General features: G+C 42.0%; 1 protein-coding gene across 1 annotated transcript; it reads left to right on the top strand.

Annotated features, from left to right (window-relative positions):
• Nucleotides 1-267: 267 nt before the first annotated feature.
• On the top strand, nt 268-17,066 carry LOC110448970 (the record flags this gene model as incomplete). Its single annotated transcript, XM_021495507.1, has 2 exons — nt 268-963; nt 16,429-17,066. Coding segments are annotated over 2 exons (1,091 nt in total), but the record flags the coding sequence as incomplete, so codon positions are not given.
• Nucleotides 17,067-18,352: the final 1,286 nt, after the last annotated feature.

Below are 18,352 nucleotides of genomic sequence, written 5' to 3'. Positions count from 1 at the left end.
CTGATTGTGTAATATCTTATATTATATTACAACAGTAATTCTGATTGTGTAATATCTTATATTATATCACAGCTGTAATCCTGATTGTATAATATCTTATATTATATCACAGATGTATTCCAGATTGTATAATATCTAATATTATATCACAGCTGTATTCCAGATTGTGAAATATCTTATCTCAAAGCTGTAATCCTGATTGTGTAATATCTAATATTATATCACAGCTGTAACCCAGATTGTGTAATATCTTATTTTATATCACAGCCGTTTTCCAGTCAGCCAGAGGAGATCCTTTGTATGAATGGCCACTTGGCGACACTTCGGCCCTTACCGATGTTATTGGTGGAAACGACATAATAGCTTCCGGTGAAGGACAGTGTTTCTTTCTCGGCGAAGGATACCCTGGACTTTCAGGAGGAGCACTAACTCTATCAAAAGATTCTACGGATTATGTCGAAGTCAACTTGTCCCGAAAAGAACCGTTTAAAGATTTCACAATATCAATCTTAGTGTATCCTGAGGGTACTCCGAGCGGAACGTTATTCTATTATGCGAAGAATGAAATCGAGAAGTTTCGATTAAATTTTATCTACACGACAGCTGTGGTGTCTTTCCGTGACGAGTACGATAATCCCGCCGGACTAATCCCCGTCGAGGATCTCCTTACGCCCGACCAGTGGAACCACCTGGTGGTCCAGCGGAGATACACTGATGGGGAGATAACTATGTATGTAGATGGAGTCAAAAAAATTCAATTAGACGATGGTTTCCAGGACAACATTCCGATACCAAATTCAGGGATGTTGGCGGTAGGGGCCGTTCCAACTGATCCAGAACAGCAGTTTTCCGGGCGGATCGCTTGTCTCCAGGTGTTCGATAAGATTCTGACAGACAAACCAGGACAGCCGGACAACACATGGAATAAATGTTTGCCCGAGAACTGGCAGGTCAAACCAGCCCGTAAGTCTGTCTGGATGATTTTATCATTTAGAAAGCACATTGATCCGCCTGACTGTAAATGTTATTGTATTCAGATGGCTATTCTTAAGCAAAGCATGAAGCTTCAGTGATATAAGAAAGAATTTCGATACAAATACGTTTTGTTTAAATTCGCGATTTAAATTGATATTATTGTTGAATCTGTACACATAATGTCATTTTACATCTGCATATCAACTAATTTATACAGTTCACATCACCTTTGAACATCATATACTTTACCGTTGACCTCTGTACAGTGTAACCGTTAAATTTGAACTCTGTATACAGTAACTTGTATATGGTACATTGTAAAATCTACAGATCCTGTAGCTTTTAAAGTTAACGTCTGTACAATGTAACCGTTATATATGAAAGCTATACGCAGTAACCGTTATATATGAACTCTATACATAGTAACCGTTATACTTATATTTGACCTCTGTACAGTATAACTGTTAGATATGACCCATATACACAGTGACCGTTATAGCTGATATTTGTACAATGTAACCGTTATATAAGACATCTATACACAGTAACCTTTATATATGACCTCTATATACAGTAACCGTTATAGCTGACATCTGTATAATGTAACTGGTATATATGACCTCTATAGACAGTGACCGTTATATTTGACCTCCGTAACGTGTAACTGTTATATATGACCTCCATACAGTATAAATGTTAGATAAGACCTGTATGCACAATAAGCGTTATAGTTGACCCCTATACAGTGTAACTTTATATATATCCTATATAACCAGTTACCGTAATAGTTGACGTCTGTACGGTGTAACTGTTAGATAAGACCTATATACAGTGTTACTTTATGTATATCCTATATAACCAGTTACCGTAAAGGTTGACCTCTATACAGTGTAACTGTTAGATAAGACCTGTAACCACAGTAACCGTTATAGATGACCTCTATACAGTATAACTATTAGATAAGACCTGTATCCACAGTAACCGTTATAGTTGACCTTTGTACAGTATAACTGTTAGATAAGACCTCTATACACAATAAGCGTTATAGTTGACCCCTATACAGTGTTACTTTATATATATCCTATATTACCAGTTACCGTAATAGTTGACATCTGTACAGTGTAACTTTATATATATCCTATATAACCAGTTACGGTAATAGTTGACATCTGTACAGTGTAACTGTTAGATAAGACCTCTATACAGTGTTACTTTATATATATCCTATATAACCAGTTACCGTAATAGTTGACATCTGTACAGTGTTATTGTTAGATAAGACCTGTATCCACAGTAACCGTTATAGTTGACCTCTACACAGTGTAACTTTATATATATCCTATATAACCAGTTACCGTAATAGTTGACATCTGTACAGCGTAACTGTTAGATAAGACCTCTATCCACAATCAACGTTAAAGTTGACCTCTATACAGTGTAACTTTATATATATCCTATGTAACCAGTTACCGTTATAGTTGACCTCTGTACAGTGTAACTTTATATCTATCCTATATAACCAGATACCGTTATAGTTGACCTCTGTACAGTGTTATTGTTAGATAAGACCTGTATCCACAGTAACCGTTATAGTTGACCTCTATACAGTATAACTGTTAGATAAGACCTCTATACACAGTAACCGTTATAGTTGACCTCTATACAGTGAAACTTTATATATATCCTATAAAACATGTTAACGTAATAGTTGACATCTGTACAGTGTAACTTTTATATTTGACCTCTATCCAGTGTAACTGTTAGATAAGACCTGTATCCACAGTAACCGTTATAGTTGACCTCTGTACAGTGTTATTGTTAGATAAGACCTGTATCCACAGTAACCGTTATAGATGACCTCTATACAGTATACATGTTAGATAAGACCTGTATCCACAGTAACCGTTATAGTTTACCTCTATACAGTATAAATGTTAGATAAGACCTGTATCCACAGTAACCGTTATAGTTGACCTCTATATATCCTATATAACCAGTTACCTGTACAATGTAACCGTTTGATTTGGCGTCTGTACACAATAGTCATTATGGTTGACCTGTGCACATGCTAACCGTTGGATTTGGCGTCTGTACACAATAGTCATTATGGTTGACCTGTGCACAGTGTAACCATTAGGTTAGATAAGACCTGTATCCACAGTAACCGTTAAAGATTACCTCTATACAGTATAACTGTTAGATAAGGCCGTTTTCCACAGTAACCGTTATGGTTGACCTCTATACAGTGTAACTTTATATCTATCCTATATAACCAGTTACCGTAAATGGTTGACCTGTGTACAATGTAACCGTCTGAACACAATAGTCAATATGTTTGACCTTTGTACAATGTAACCGTTTGATTTGGCGTCTGTACACAATAGTCATTATGGTTGACCTGTGCACATGCTAACCGTTAGATTTGGCGTCTGTACACAATAGTCATTATGCTTGACCTGTGCACATGCTAACCGTTATATTTGGCGTCTGTACACAATGGTCATTATGGTTGACCTGTGTACATTGTAACCGTTGGATTCGGCTTCTGTACACAATAGTCATTATGGTTGACCTGTGTACATTGTAACCGTTTGATTTGGCGTCTGTACACAATAGTCAATATGTTTGACCTGTGTACATTGTAACCGTTAGATTTGGCGTCTGTACACAATAGTCATTGTGGTTGACATGTGCACATTTTAACTGTTAGATTTGGCGTCTGTACACAATGGTCTTTATGGTTGACCTGTGTACATTGTAACCGTTATATTTGGCGTCTGTACACAATGGTCATTATGGTTGACCTGTGTACATTGTAACCGTTAGATTTGGCTCCGGTACACAATAGACATTATGGTTGACCTGTGTACATTGTAACCGTTAGATTTGGCTTCTGTACACAATAGCCATTATGTTTGACCTGTGTACATTGTAACCGTTATATTTGGCGTCTGTACACAATAGACATTATGGTTGACATGTGCACATTTTAACTGTTAGATTTGGCGTCTGTACACAATGGTCTTTATGGTTGACCTGTGTACATTGTAACCGTTAGATTTGGCGTCTGTACACAATGGTCATTATGTTTGACATGCGTACATTTTAACTGTTAAATTTGGCGTCTGTACACTATAGCCATTATGTTTGACCTGTGTACATTGTAACCGTTAGATTTGGCGTCTGTACACAATAGTCATTATGGTTGACCTGTGTACATTTTAACCGTTAGATTTGGCGTCTGTACACAATAGTCATTATAGTTGACCTGTGTACAATGTAACCGTTTGATTTGGCGTTTGTACACAATAGTCATTATAGTTGACCTCCGTACAGTATAACTGTTATATATGACCTCTGTACAGTGTTATTGTTAGATAAGACCTCTATACACAATAAGCGGTATTGATTTGGCGTCTGTACACAATGGTCATTATGTTTGCCATGCGTACATTTTAACTGTTAGATTTGGCGTCTGTACACTATAGCCATTATGTTTGACCTGTGTACATTTTAACCGTTAGATTTGTCGTCTGTACACAATAGTCATTATAGTTGACCTGTGTACATTGTAACCGTTATATTTGGCGTCTGTACACAATAGTCATTATGGTTGACCTGTGCACATTGTAACCGTTTGATTTGGCGTCTGTACACAATAGTCATTATAGTTGACCTGTGTACATGCTAACCGTTAGATTTGGCGTCTGTACATAATGGTCATTATGGTTGACCTGTGTACATTGTGACCGTTAGATTTGGCGTCTGTACACAATGGTCATTATGTTTGACATGCGTACATTTTAACTGTTAAATTTGGCGTCTGTACACTATAGCCATTATGTTTGACCTGTGTACATTGTAACCGTTAGATTTGGCGTCTGTACACAATAGTCATTCTGGTTGACCCGTGTACATTGTAACCGTTAGATTTGGCGTCTGTACACAATAGTCGTTATGGTTGACCTGTGTACATTTTAACCGTTAGATTTTGCGTCTGTACACAATAGTAATTATGGTTGACCTGTGCACAGTGTAACCATTAGATTTGGCGTTTGTACACAATAGTCAATATGTTTGACCTGTGTACATTGTAACCGTTCTATTTGACTCCTGTACAACGTCTGTGACTGTTAGAGCTGACCTCTGTACAGTGTAATGTTTTATAGGTGACGCAAATAAAATGCAACTGTTGCTAAAGAAGGAAATTTTTTAATCAGACATATAATATTAAAACTGGGCAATGCTTGTCTGGTGGGTATTGTTGGTGCGACAAATGAACACCTAGTCTTACCCTCCTTGTACTTTTTCAAATGCCTACATGTAAATCGTTCACTTGCCTATATTTTGTTATAGTGTTACTTATATTTGAATTCAAATTACAATTCGTTAACACTTCGGTCATTTTTAAAGGTAGCCAAATGACGAATATATCATTGATGTAACTAGTACTAAATAAAGAAAAACAAGTAACGTTGTAGATATATAACTGCACACGCTGTAAATAAAATATATGAAAACCTATTAGTCAATCCGACACTTTCCCACTGAATTTTTTAATAATTATTATCAAATGTGATGACAATACCGTAAAGGTTTGCACACCTAGCCCCCTAATTGGTTATTGCCATACTGCGGTGTCTACCTGCCACCTAATTGGTTATTGCCATACCGTGGTGTCTGGCCCCCTAATGGGTTATTGCCATACTGCGGTGTCTGGCCCCTTAATTGGTTATTGCCATACCGTGGTGTCTGGCCCCCTAATGGGTTATTGCCATACTGCGGTGTCTGGCCCCCTAATTGGTTATTGCCATACCGTGGTGTCTGGCCCCCTAATGGGTTATTGCCATACTGCGGTGTCTGGCCCCCTAATTGGTTATTGCCATACCGTGGTGTCTGGCCCCCTAATGGGTTATTGCCATACTGCGGTGTCTGGCCCCCTAATTGGTTATTGCCATACCGCGGTGTCTGCCCCCTAATTGGTTATTGCCATACCGCGGTGTCTGGCCCCCAAATTGGTTATTGCCATATTGCGGTGTCTACAGTAAAGATTTGCACACCTGACCTCCTAATTGGTTATTGCCATATCGCGGTGTCTGGCCCCCTAATTGGTTATTGCCATACCGCGGTGTCTGCCTGCCCCCTAATTGGTTATTGCCATACCGCGGTGTATGCCTGCCCTCTAATTGGTTATTGCAATGACGCGGTATCTGGCCCCCTAATTGGTTATTGCCATACCACGGTGTCTGGCCCCCTAATTGGTTATTGCCATACCGCGGTGTATGCCTGCCCTCTAATTGGTTATTGCCATACCGCGGTGTCTGGCCCCCTAATTGGTTATTGCCATACCGCGGTGTCTGCCTGCCCCCTAATTTGTTATTGCCATACCGCGGTGTATGCCTGCCCCCTAATTGGTTATTGCCATACCGCAGTTTTTACAGTAAAGGTTTGCACACCTGGCCCCCTAATGGGTTATTGCCATACCGCAGTTTTTACAGTAAAGGTTTGCACACCTGGCCCCCTAATGGGTTATTGCCATACTGCGGTGTCTGCCTTCCCCCTAATTGGTTATTGCTATACCGTGGTGTCTGCCTGCCCCCTAATTGGTTATTGCCATACCGCGGTGTCTACAGTAAAGGTTTGCATACCTGGCCCCCTAATTGGTTATTGCCATACCGTGGTGTCTGGCCCCCTAATTGGTTATTGCCATACCGCGGTGTCTGCCCCCTAATTGGTTATTGCCATACCGCGGTGTATGCCTGCCCCCTAATTGGTTATTGCCATGACGCGGTATCTGGCCCCCTAATTGGTTATTGCCATACCACGGTGTCTGGCCCCCTAATTGGTTATTGCCATACCGCGGTGTCTGCCTGCCCCCTAATTGGTTGTTGCCATACCGCGGTGTCTGGCCCCCTAATTGGTTATTGCTATACCGTGGTGTCTGCCTGCCCCCTAATTGGTTATTGCCATACCGCGGTGTCTACAGTAAAGGTTTGCATACCTGGCCCCCTAATTGGTTATTGCCATACCGTGGTGTCTGGCCCCCTAAATGGTTATTGCCATACCGCGGTGTCTGCCTGCCCCCTAATTGGTTATTGCCATACCGCGGTGTATGCCTGCCCCCTAATTGGTTATTGCCATACCGCGGTGTCTGCCCCCTTATTGGTTATTGCCATACCGCGGTGTCTGGCCCCCAAGTTGGTTATTGCCATATTGCGGTGTCTATAGTAAAGGTTTGCACACCTGACCTCCTAATTGGTTATTGCCATACCGCTATGTCTGGCCCCCTAATTGGTTATTGCCATACCGCGGTGTCTGGCCCCCTAATTGGTTATTGCCATACCGCGGTGTCTGCCTGCCCCCTAATTGGTTATTGCCATACCGCGGTGTCTGCCTGCCCTCTAATTGGTTATTGCAATGACGCGGTATCTGGCCTCCTAATGGGTTATTGCCATACCGCGGTGTCTGGCCTCCTAATTGGTTATTGCCATACCGTGGTGTCTGGACCCCTAATTGGTTATTGCCATACCGCGGTGTCTGCATGACCTCTAATTGGTTATTGCAATGACGCGGTATCTGGCCTCCTAATGGGTTATTGCCATACCGCGGTGTCTGGCCTCCTAATTGGTTATTGCCATACCGCGGTGTCTGGCCTCCTAATTGGTTATTGCCATACCGCGGTGTCTGGCCCACTAATTGGTTATTGCCATACCGTGGTGTCTGGCCCCCTAATGGGTTATTGCCATACCGCGGTGTCTGGCCCCCTAATTGTTTTTTGCCATACCGTGGTGTCTGGCCCCATAATTGGTTATTGCCATACCGCGGTGTCTGCCTGCCCTCTAATTGGTTATTGCAATGACGCGGTGTCTGGCCCCCTAATTGGTTATTGCCATGCCGTGGTGTCTGGCCTCCTAATTGGTTATTGCCATACCGTGGTGTCTGGCCCCCTAATGGGTTATTGCCATACCGCGGTGTCTGGCCCCCTAATTGGTTATTGCTATACCGTGGTGTCTGCCTGCCCCCTTATTAGTTATTGCCATATTGCGGTGTCTACAGTAAAGGTTTGCACACCTGACCCCCTAATGGGTTATTGCCATACTGCGGTGTCTGGCCCCCTAATTGTTTTTTGCCATACCGTGGTGTCTGGCCCCCTAATTGGTTATTGCCATACCGCGGTGTCTGCCTGCCCCCTAATTGGTTATTGCCATACCGCGGTGTATGCCTGTCCTCTAATTGGTTATTGCCATGACGCGGTATCTAGCCCCCTAATTGGTTATTGTCAAACCGCAGTGTCTGCCTGCCCCCTAATTGGTTATTGCCATACCGCGGTGTCTGCCTGCACCCTAATTGGTTATTGCCATACCACCGTGTCTACAGTAAAGGTTTGCACACCTGGTCCCCTAATGGGTTATTGCCATACCGTGGTGTCAGGCCTCCTAATTGGTTATTGCCATACCGCGGTGTCTGGCCCCCTAATTGGTTATTGCTATACCGTGGTGTCTGCCTGTCCTCTAATTGGTTATTGCCATACCGCGGTATATGCCTGCCCTCTAATTGGTTATTGCAATGACGCGGTATCTGGCCCCCTAATTGGTTATTGCCATACCGCGGTGTCTGGCCCCCTAATTGGTTATTGCCATACCGCGGTGTCTGCCTGCCCCCTAATTGGTTATTGCCATACCGCGGTGTCTGCCTGTCCTCTAATTGGTTATTGCCATGACGCGGTATCTAGCCCCCTAATTGGTTATTGTCAAACCGCAGTGTCTGCCTGCCCCCTAATTGGTTATTGCCATACCGCGGTGTCTGCCTGCACCCTAATTGGTTATTGCCATACCACCGTGTCTACAGTAAAGGTTTGCACACCTGGTCCCCTAATGGGTTATTGCCATACTGTGGTGTCAGGCCTCCTAATTGGTTATTGCCATACCGCGGTGTCTGGCCCCCTAATTGGTTATTGCTATACCGTGGTGTCTGCCTGTCCTCTAATTGGTTATTGCCATACCGCGGTATATGCCTGCCCTCTAATTGGTTATTGCAATGACGCGGTATCTGGCCCCCTAATTGGTTATTGCCATACCGCGGTGTCTGGCCCCCTAATTGGTTATTGCCATACCGCGGTGTCTGCCTGCCCCCTAATTGGTTATTGTCATACCGCGGTGTCTGCCTGCCCCCTCATTGGTTATTGCCATACCGCGGTGTCTGCCTGCCCCCTAATTGGTTATTGTCATACCGCGGTGTCTGCTTGCCCCCTAAAAACTAAAACTAAAAAATGTACGCATATTTTACCTTTTCTCAAAAACATCTTTTGAGGATGAGGAGTCGAGAAAGTGCAATAACAAGGTTCGATTTGACATAGTAACTTTACATGAAATCCTCTCATAAACTAAATGTTTGGAGCCATCTTTCTTTTAAGGGATGGAAATCTACTTATATATCACAGGTTCTTAGACCACCTGGCGATCAATGAATTGCGTTAAAATGTATTGTATAATTGATATATTCACAGGAAGCAAAACACATTCCCCAAAACGTAGAAGATGACCTGCGATAGCTCGCAGGCTCCCACCCTTCCTAACAGATTCGCACCCTTTAAGCAGTGATATAATTGTTAGGTAAGATAATCATGTAACCAGGATTACCTCTGCGAAAAAAGAAAATCCGATGAATCCAGCGCATTGATTGGCAAAGATAATATGTACATGAAGACTCTTGCAAAAGTAAAAAAGAAATAAGAGTAAGTGATCGTGAAGGGTAAGTGTTTATCGACAAAACCCGCCTTGTAAATAAGGGTTCACTCTACGTAGACGAGGAAACTCTCCTCCACCACTCACCATGTAAATAAGGGTAAACTCTACGTAGACGAGGGAAATCTCGTCAAACACACACCAGGAAAAAGGTTAAACTCTACGTTGCCGAGGGAACTCTCCTCACACACCCACCATATAAATAAAGGTAAACACTACGTAGACGAGGGAACTCGCCTCACACACACACCATGTAAATAAAGGTACACTCTACGTAGATGAGGGAACTCTCCTCACACACCCACTAATTAAATATGGGTAAACTCTACGTTGTCCAGGGACCTCTCCTCTAACACCCACCATGTAAATAAGGATAAACACTACGTAGACGAGAGAACTCTCCTCACACACCCACCATCAAAAAAAGTGTAAACTCTACGTAGACGAGGAAACTCTACTCACAAACACACCATGTAAGTAAAGGTAAACATTACATAGACGAGGGAACTCTCATCACACACACACCATGTAAATAAAGGTTAATTTTACGTAGCCAAGGGAAGTCTACTCTTACACCCACCATGTAAATAAAGGTACACACTACGTAGACGAGGGAACTCTCCTCACACACACACCAGGAAAAATGGTTAAACTCAACGTAGACGAGGGAACACTCCTCACACACACACCATGTAAATAAGGGTAAACACTACGTAGACGAGGGAACGCTCCTCACACACCCACAATGAAAAAAAGGTTAAAATCTACGTTGACGAGGGAACTCTCCTAAAACACCCACCATATAAGTAAAGGTAAACACTACGTAGACGAGGGAACTCTCCTCACACACACACCATGTAAATAAAGGTACACGCTACGTAGACGAGGGAACTCTCCTCACATACCACCATGTAAATAAGGGTAAAAACTACGTAGACGAGGAAACTCTCATTACACATGTACACCCACCATGTAAATAAGGGTACACTCTACGTAGACGAGGGAACTCTCCTCAAACACCCTCCATCTAAATAAGGGTTAACTCTGTGTAGACAAGAAAACTCTCCTCCGACACCCACCCTATTAATAATGGCAAACACTACGTAGACGAAGGAACTTTCCATTAACACCCACCATATAAATAAAGGGAAACTCTACGTAGACAAGGGAACTCTCCTCAAACACCCTCTATCTAAATAAAGGTTAACTCTACGTAGACGAGGAAACTCTCCTCACACATCCATCATGTAAATAAGGGTAAACTTTACGTAGACGAGGGAACTCTCCTCTCACACCCGCCATGTATATAATGGTAAACTCTACGTAGACGAGGAATCTCTCCTCGCACATCCACTATGTAAATAGGGATAAACTCTACGTATACGTGGAAACTCTCTCCAACAACCACCATGTAAATAAAGGTAAACACTACGTAGACGAGGAAGCTCACCTAACACACACACACCATATAAATATTGGTAAACACTACGTAGACAAGGGAACTCCCCTGCAACACCCACCATGTTATTAAGGGTTAACTCTACGTAGACGAGGAACCCTCCTCACACATATGTACGTAGTGTTTACCTATATTTACATGGTTGGTGTGTGAGGAGGGTTCCCTCGTCCAGGTAGTGTTTACACTTATTTACATGGAGGATGTAAGAGTAGAGTGCCCTTTGCTACGTAACGTTAACCCTTATTTACATGAGTGGTGCAGGATACCTTCCTCGTCTACGTAAAGTTTACCTTTATTTACATGGAGGGTGTTGGAGGAGACCTTCCTCGTCTACATTGAGTTTACGTTTATTTACATGATGTGTGTTAGAGGAGATCTTCCTCGTCTACGTAGAGTTTACCATTATTAATATGGTGGGTGTTGGAGGATAGTTCCCTCGTCTACGTAGAGTTAATCCTTATCAATATGGTGGGTGTTGAAAGAGAGTTCCCTCGTCTACGTAGAGTTTATCCTTATTTACATGTTGGGTGTAGGAGGAGAGTTCCCTCGTCTACGTAGAATTTACCCTTATTTTACATTTTGGGTGTTGGAGTAAAGCTTCTTATCTACATAGAGTTTACCCTTATTTACATGGTGGGTGTTGGAGGAGAGTTCCTTCGTCTACGTAGAGTTTACCCTTATTAATATTGTGGTTGTTGGAGGAGAGTTCCTTCGTCTACGTAAAGTTTAACCTTATTTACATGGCGTGTGTCTGAGGAGAGCTTCTTCGTCTACGTAGAGTGTACATGGTGGGTGTTGGAGGAGAGTTCCTTCGTCTCGTCTAAGAAGTGTTTACCTCTATTTACATGGTTGTTGTTGGAGAGAGTTTCCACGTCTACCTAGAGTTTATCCTTATTTACATCGCGGCTATGAGAGGAGAGTTACCTCGTATACGTAGAAGTTACCCTTATTTACATGGTGGATGACACTACTTAGACGAGGAAGCTCTCCTTACTTACACACCATATAAATATTGGTAAACACTACGTAGACAAGGGAAGTCTCACCCAACACCCACCATGTAAATAAGGGTTAACTCTACGTAAACGAGGGAACTCTGCTCTTACACCCACCATGTAAATGAAGGTAAACTCTAGGTAGACGAGGGAACTCTCCTCTTACACCTACCATATAAATAAAGATAAACACTACGTAGACGAGGGAACTCTCCTCTTACACCAACCATATACATATTGGTAAACACTACGTAGACAAGGGAACTCTCCTCCAACACCCACCATTTAAATAAAGGTAAACTCTACTTAGACGAGGGAACTCTCCTCTTACATCCACCATGTAAATAAGGTAAACTCTACGTAGAATAGGAAGCTTTCCTAACACACACCATGTAAATAAGGTTAAACTCTACGTAGACGAGGGAACTCTCCTCACACACCCATCAAGTAAAGAACACCCACCCTATTAATAATGGTAAACTCTATNAGACGAGGGAACTCTCCTCACATACCACCATGTAAATAAGGGTAAACTTTACATAGACGAGGGAACTTTCCTCTTACACCCACCTTGTAAATAAATAACTCTACGTAGACGAGGAATGTCTCCTCCAACACCATCAATGTATAAAAAGGTTAACTTTACGTAGCCGAGGGCACCCTACTCTTACATCCTCCATGTAAATAAGGTTAAACACCACCAAGAAGAGGAAACTCTTCTCCTACACCAACCATATTAATAATGGCAAACACTACGAAGGAACTTTCCTTTAACACCCACCATATAAATAAAGGTTAACTCTAAGTAGACGAGGGAACTTTCCTCACACATCCACCATATACATAAAGGTAAACACTACGTAGACAAGGGAACTCTCCTCAAACACCCTCCATCTAAATAAAGGTTACACATTAAATGATGGGTCACACACCCATCAAGTAAAGAAGGGTAAACACTACGTAAACGAAGGAACTCTCCTCCAACACCCAACACACAAATAAGGGTAAACTATATTTAGACAAGAAAACTCTCCTCCGACACCCACCCTATTAATAAGGATAAACTCTACGTAGACGAGGAAGATCTCCTGTAACACCCATCATATTAATAATGGTAAACTCTATGTAGACGCGGGACCTCTCCTCGAACACCCATCATGTAAATAAGGGTAAACGCTACGACGACGAGGTAGGTCTCCTCCAACCCCCGCCATGTAAATAAAAGTAAACTTTACGTAGACGAGCAGTCCCTCCTCACACATCCACCATGTAAATAAGGGTACACTCTACGCAGACGAGGGAACTCTCCTCAAACACCCACCATCTAAATAAGGGTTAACTCTACGTAGACGAGGAAACTCTCCTCCACCACTCACCATGTAAATAAGGGTACACTCTACGCAGACGAGGGAACTCTCCTGACACACCCAGCATGTAAATAAGGGTACACTCTACGCAGACGAGGGAACTCTCCTGACACACCCAGCATGTAAATAAGGGTACACTCTACGCAGACGAGGGAACTCTCCTGTATCACCCATCATGTAAATAATGGTAAACTCTATGTAGACGAGGAAGATCTCCTGTAACACCCAGCATATTAATAATGGTAAAAAGGGTTCACTCTACGTAGACGAGGAAACTCTCCTCCACCACTCACCATGTAAATAAGGGTAAACGCTACGACGACGAGGTAGGTCTCCTCCAACCCCCGCCATGTAAATAAAAGTAAACTTTTAGTAGACGAGGAATCCCTCCTCACACATCCACCATGTAAATAAGGATAAACTCGACGTAGACGAGGGAACTCCTTTCACACACACACCATGTAAATAAGGGGTAACTCTAAGTAAACGAGGGAACTCTGCTCTTACACCCACCATGTAAATAAGGGTAAACTTTACATAGACGAGGGAACTCTCATGTAACACCCATCATGTAAATAAGGGTAAAAACTACGTAGACGAGGGAACTCCCCTGTAACACCCATCATGTAAATAATGGTAAACTCTATGTAGACGAGGGAACTCTCCTCAAACACCCACCATCTAAATAAGGGTTAACTCTGTGTAGACAAGCAAACTCTCCTCCGACACCCACCCTATTAATAAGGGTAAACTCTACGTAGACGAGGTAGGTCTCCTCCAACCCCCGCCATGTAAATAAAAGTAAACTTTTAGTAGACGAGGAACCCCTCCTCACACATCCACCATGTAAATAAGGATAAACTCGACGTAGACGAGGGAACTCCTTTCACACACACACCATGTAAATAAGGGTAAACTTTACATAGACGAGGGAACTCTCCTCACACACACACCATGTAAATAAGGGTAAACTTTACATAGACGAGGGAACTCTCCTCAAACACCCACCATCTAAATAAGGGTTAACTCTACGTAGACGAGGAAACTCTCCTCCACCACTCACCATGTAAATAAGGGTACACTCTACGTAGACGAGGAAACTCTCCTCCACCACTCACCATGTAAATAAGGGTACACTCTACGCAGACGAGGGAACTCTCCTCACATACCACCATGTAAATAAGGGTAAAAACTACGTAGACGAGGAAACTCTCCTCCACCACTCACCATGTAAATAAGGGTACACTCTACGCAGACGAGGGAACTCTCCTGTATCACCCATCATGTAAATAAGGGTAAAAACTACGTAGACGAGGAAACTCTCCTCCACCACTCACCATGTAAATAAGGGTACACTCTACGCAGACGAGGGAACTCTCCTGACACACCCAGCATGTAAATAAGGGTACACTCTACGCAGACGAGGGAACTCTCCTGTATCACCCATCATGTAAATAATGGTAAACTCTATGTAGACGAGGGAACTCCTTTCACACACACACCATGTAAATAAGGGTACACTCTACGCAGACGAGGGAACTCTCCTGACACACCCAGCATGTAAATAAGGGTACACTCTACGCAGACGAGGGAACTCTCCTCAAACACCCACCATCTAAATAAGGGTTAACTCTGTGTAGACAAGCAAACTCTCCTCCGACACCCACCCTATTAATAAGGGTAAACTCTAGGTAGACGAGGAAGATCTCCTGTAACACCCATCATATTAATAATGGTAAACTATATGTAGACGAGGGAACTCTCCTGTAACACCCATCATGTAAATAAGGGTAAACTCTACGTAGACGAGGAAGATCTCCTGTAACACCCATCATATTAATAATGGTAAACTATATGTAGACGAGGGAACTCTCCTGTAACACCCATCATGTAAATAAGGGTAAACTCTACGTAGACGAGGTAGGTCTCCTCCAACACCCGCCATGTAAATAAAAGTAAACTTTACGTAGACGAGCAATCCCTCCTCACACATCCACCATGTAAATAAGGATAAACTCTACGTAGACGAGGGAACTCTCCTCACACACACACCATGAAAATAAGGCTAAGCTCTACGTAGACGAGGGAACTCCTTTCACACACACACCATGTAAATAAAGGTAAACATTACGTAGACGAGGGAACTCTCCTGACACACCCAGCATGTAAATAAGGGTACACTCTACGTAGACGAGGGAACTCTCCTCAGACATCCACATTGAAAATAAGGGTAAACTCTACGTAGACGAGGGAACTCTCCTCACACACACACCATGAAAATAAGGCTAAGCTCTACGAAGACGAGGAAACTCCTTTCACGCACACACCATGTAAATAAAGGTAAACTCTACGTAGACGAGGGAACTCTTCTGACACACCCACCATGTAAATAAGGGTACACTCTACGCAGACGAGGGAAAACTCTCCTCACACACCCATATATGTAAATAAAGGAAAAATCTACGTAGACGAGGGAACTCTCCTCCTCAATGAGAATTTAATCGAAGAGTCAAAACATTTAAATTGTGATATCCTCATCGTATAACATTTCCACATGTATGCCAATGTCAACCATTTTTCTGGTGATTCATCATTGTTCCTTTGGACCTTGTATAAAGAAGACTGAAGCACTTTTGCTGTGAGTGCCAAAAAAAGGGGGAGGGCATACTTTGTGCTCCTTAGTTTATAAGAGCCCATTTCTACTGCCCATTTGATCATGTTCTAATCAATTTACTATTAATCATACTCAGGACATCGAAATTAAATGTTCTATAAAGGGAAAGTATTTTCATGACATTCGAAATATCTGTTTATTGTCTTCATAGTGATGTGTATATCCCTGTCGTCCAAAGCCACAAGTTAATTATGTACCTACCCTATGTTTACAGTAATCCTCCTGCCGGACGATGACCATCCCGGACAACACTGCCTGGCTGAAGCTGTTGAGGACCTGTCTAATTTAATCTCTCTCACTTCCCTCGTCAACGAGAATAAGTGGCAACATGTTCTTCAGCGTTTCCAATGGCAGGATAGTACGCGAGACGCTGGGTACTTCTCTCTCGTCTCGAATGGTACCAGACCTTCAGTCTACGTCAGCGCTCTCGGTTTTGTAAACACAACCGGCGTGACCGTTTGTTCGCGCGTGTGTCTGCGCGTGGAGGGTTGTCAGTCGTTCGCAGTCGATAGGGAAACACTAGATGGTGTGCCATGTTACCTTTACAACTACGTCTCGCGGGATTTGGTGGCTGGAAGTTCTGCAAAGTATTATGGGATGGAGGACTAAGGCATTTCTAGTTAAAATATTTGTTCGTAGAAGTAATGCAATATCGTTCCGTTCTTAACCGGGATTTTTTGTGTGTCAAAATTAGTGTTTGGGTAATGTGTTGATTGCTAAAGAGATCAAAAGCATTGTTATATATTCGTATTCAAATATCGTGCTACTTCAACACTCAAAATTGTTAATAATCACATTATAAAGGGTTGCGGGTTCGAGTCACGGCACGGCCCTGTGTTGTATCTATAAGCAAGATATTTTACTCCACTTGTTCTAGTCTACTCAGCTGTAAATGAGTACGTGGTTGGGCAGCGCTAGAAATGGCAGCTCCGAATGTATGCTCCCCAGGGAGTTGAGAAAGATATTGGCTGGTTGCAAAGGCCCTATAACCACGGATAATAATTTGTGAACCGCTTTGAGGCGACCTACGAACAAGGTTGTGATAAAGCGGTATATAAGAACCTCGAACTATTATTATTTTTACGTTCTAAACGGAATAACAAGGATTGTGCTTTAGACATAAAACATTTTTTAACGGTACAGACCTTAGTATGTTTAATTTCGAAATGGAAACAAGATCCAAGAAGAAAGAACGGACAGAGGTAAATTGGAAGCGATTCTGCAGTAAGATACAAGACAATGATCAGACACGAATAGTAAAGTTAATCTGAAAGTACGTGTCAGGATTCGCCACTATCAGATACTCTTGGAGGGCAGCTAACTCAAGCTGTAAGGTTGACGAACTTCACCCATGGAGTGACTCTAACCCTGCAGTAATTACTTGAATGCAAAACGTTGGTATCCAAATGTATGTATGGATGACCAAACATTTCATACAATATGAATTTAATAGTGAGAAAGAGTACTGGGGAGAAGTCTGGTGAGATTATTGTTCGAATTTTTTTATAAAATTGTTTCAAAATCCCTATAAACATGTTAACATTGTTAAATTGTATATGTTTCCCTTTTCCTATGATTCGTGATTCCAATTTTAGCATTTGATATTTTCAACAGACAATGTGATTACATAAAAGGTGACGTAAATATGCATTTATACATAACTGACACTATTAACCGTTCATATCTCGATATTATGAATTACCCATTCAACATAAATATACGCTAACTTAGATATGCATATGAATTTTCGACAAACAATATAGAGAAAGTATTACATTAATAACATCTTAACTTCTAATGCTTAAAGCCGGCTTTGAAGCAAACGTTAAACATATGTTCCACAAACGATTTGCATAAATCTTTTGTAGAATGAATCTACAGTTTAACAATATTGTTTATACTGTTGCTATGGTGACATATTTCAAACGTTACACATGACGAACTTGACAGGAGAGTGGGGGTGGAGGGGGGCGTAAAAAAATGAAAACATGTCTTGATCTCTTCTTTAATCAACAATAAAAGCATGTTTTGATCTCTTCTTTAATCTACAATAAAAGCATGTCTTGATCTCTTCTTTAATCAACAATAAAAACATGTTTTAATCTCTTCTTTAATCAACAATAAAAATATGCCTTGAT

The sequence above is a fragment of the Mizuhopecten yessoensis genome, unplaced genomic scaffold (genome assembly GCF_002113885.1).
Source record: "Mizuhopecten yessoensis strain PY_sf001 unplaced genomic scaffold, ASM211388v2 scaffold4409, whole genome shotgun sequence".
Taxonomy (NCBI): Eukaryota; Metazoa; Mollusca; class Bivalvia; order Pectinida; family Pectinidae; genus Mizuhopecten; species Mizuhopecten yessoensis.
Note: the sequence above shows the minus strand (reverse complement) of the source record. Positions and strands in the feature narration are given on the sequence as shown.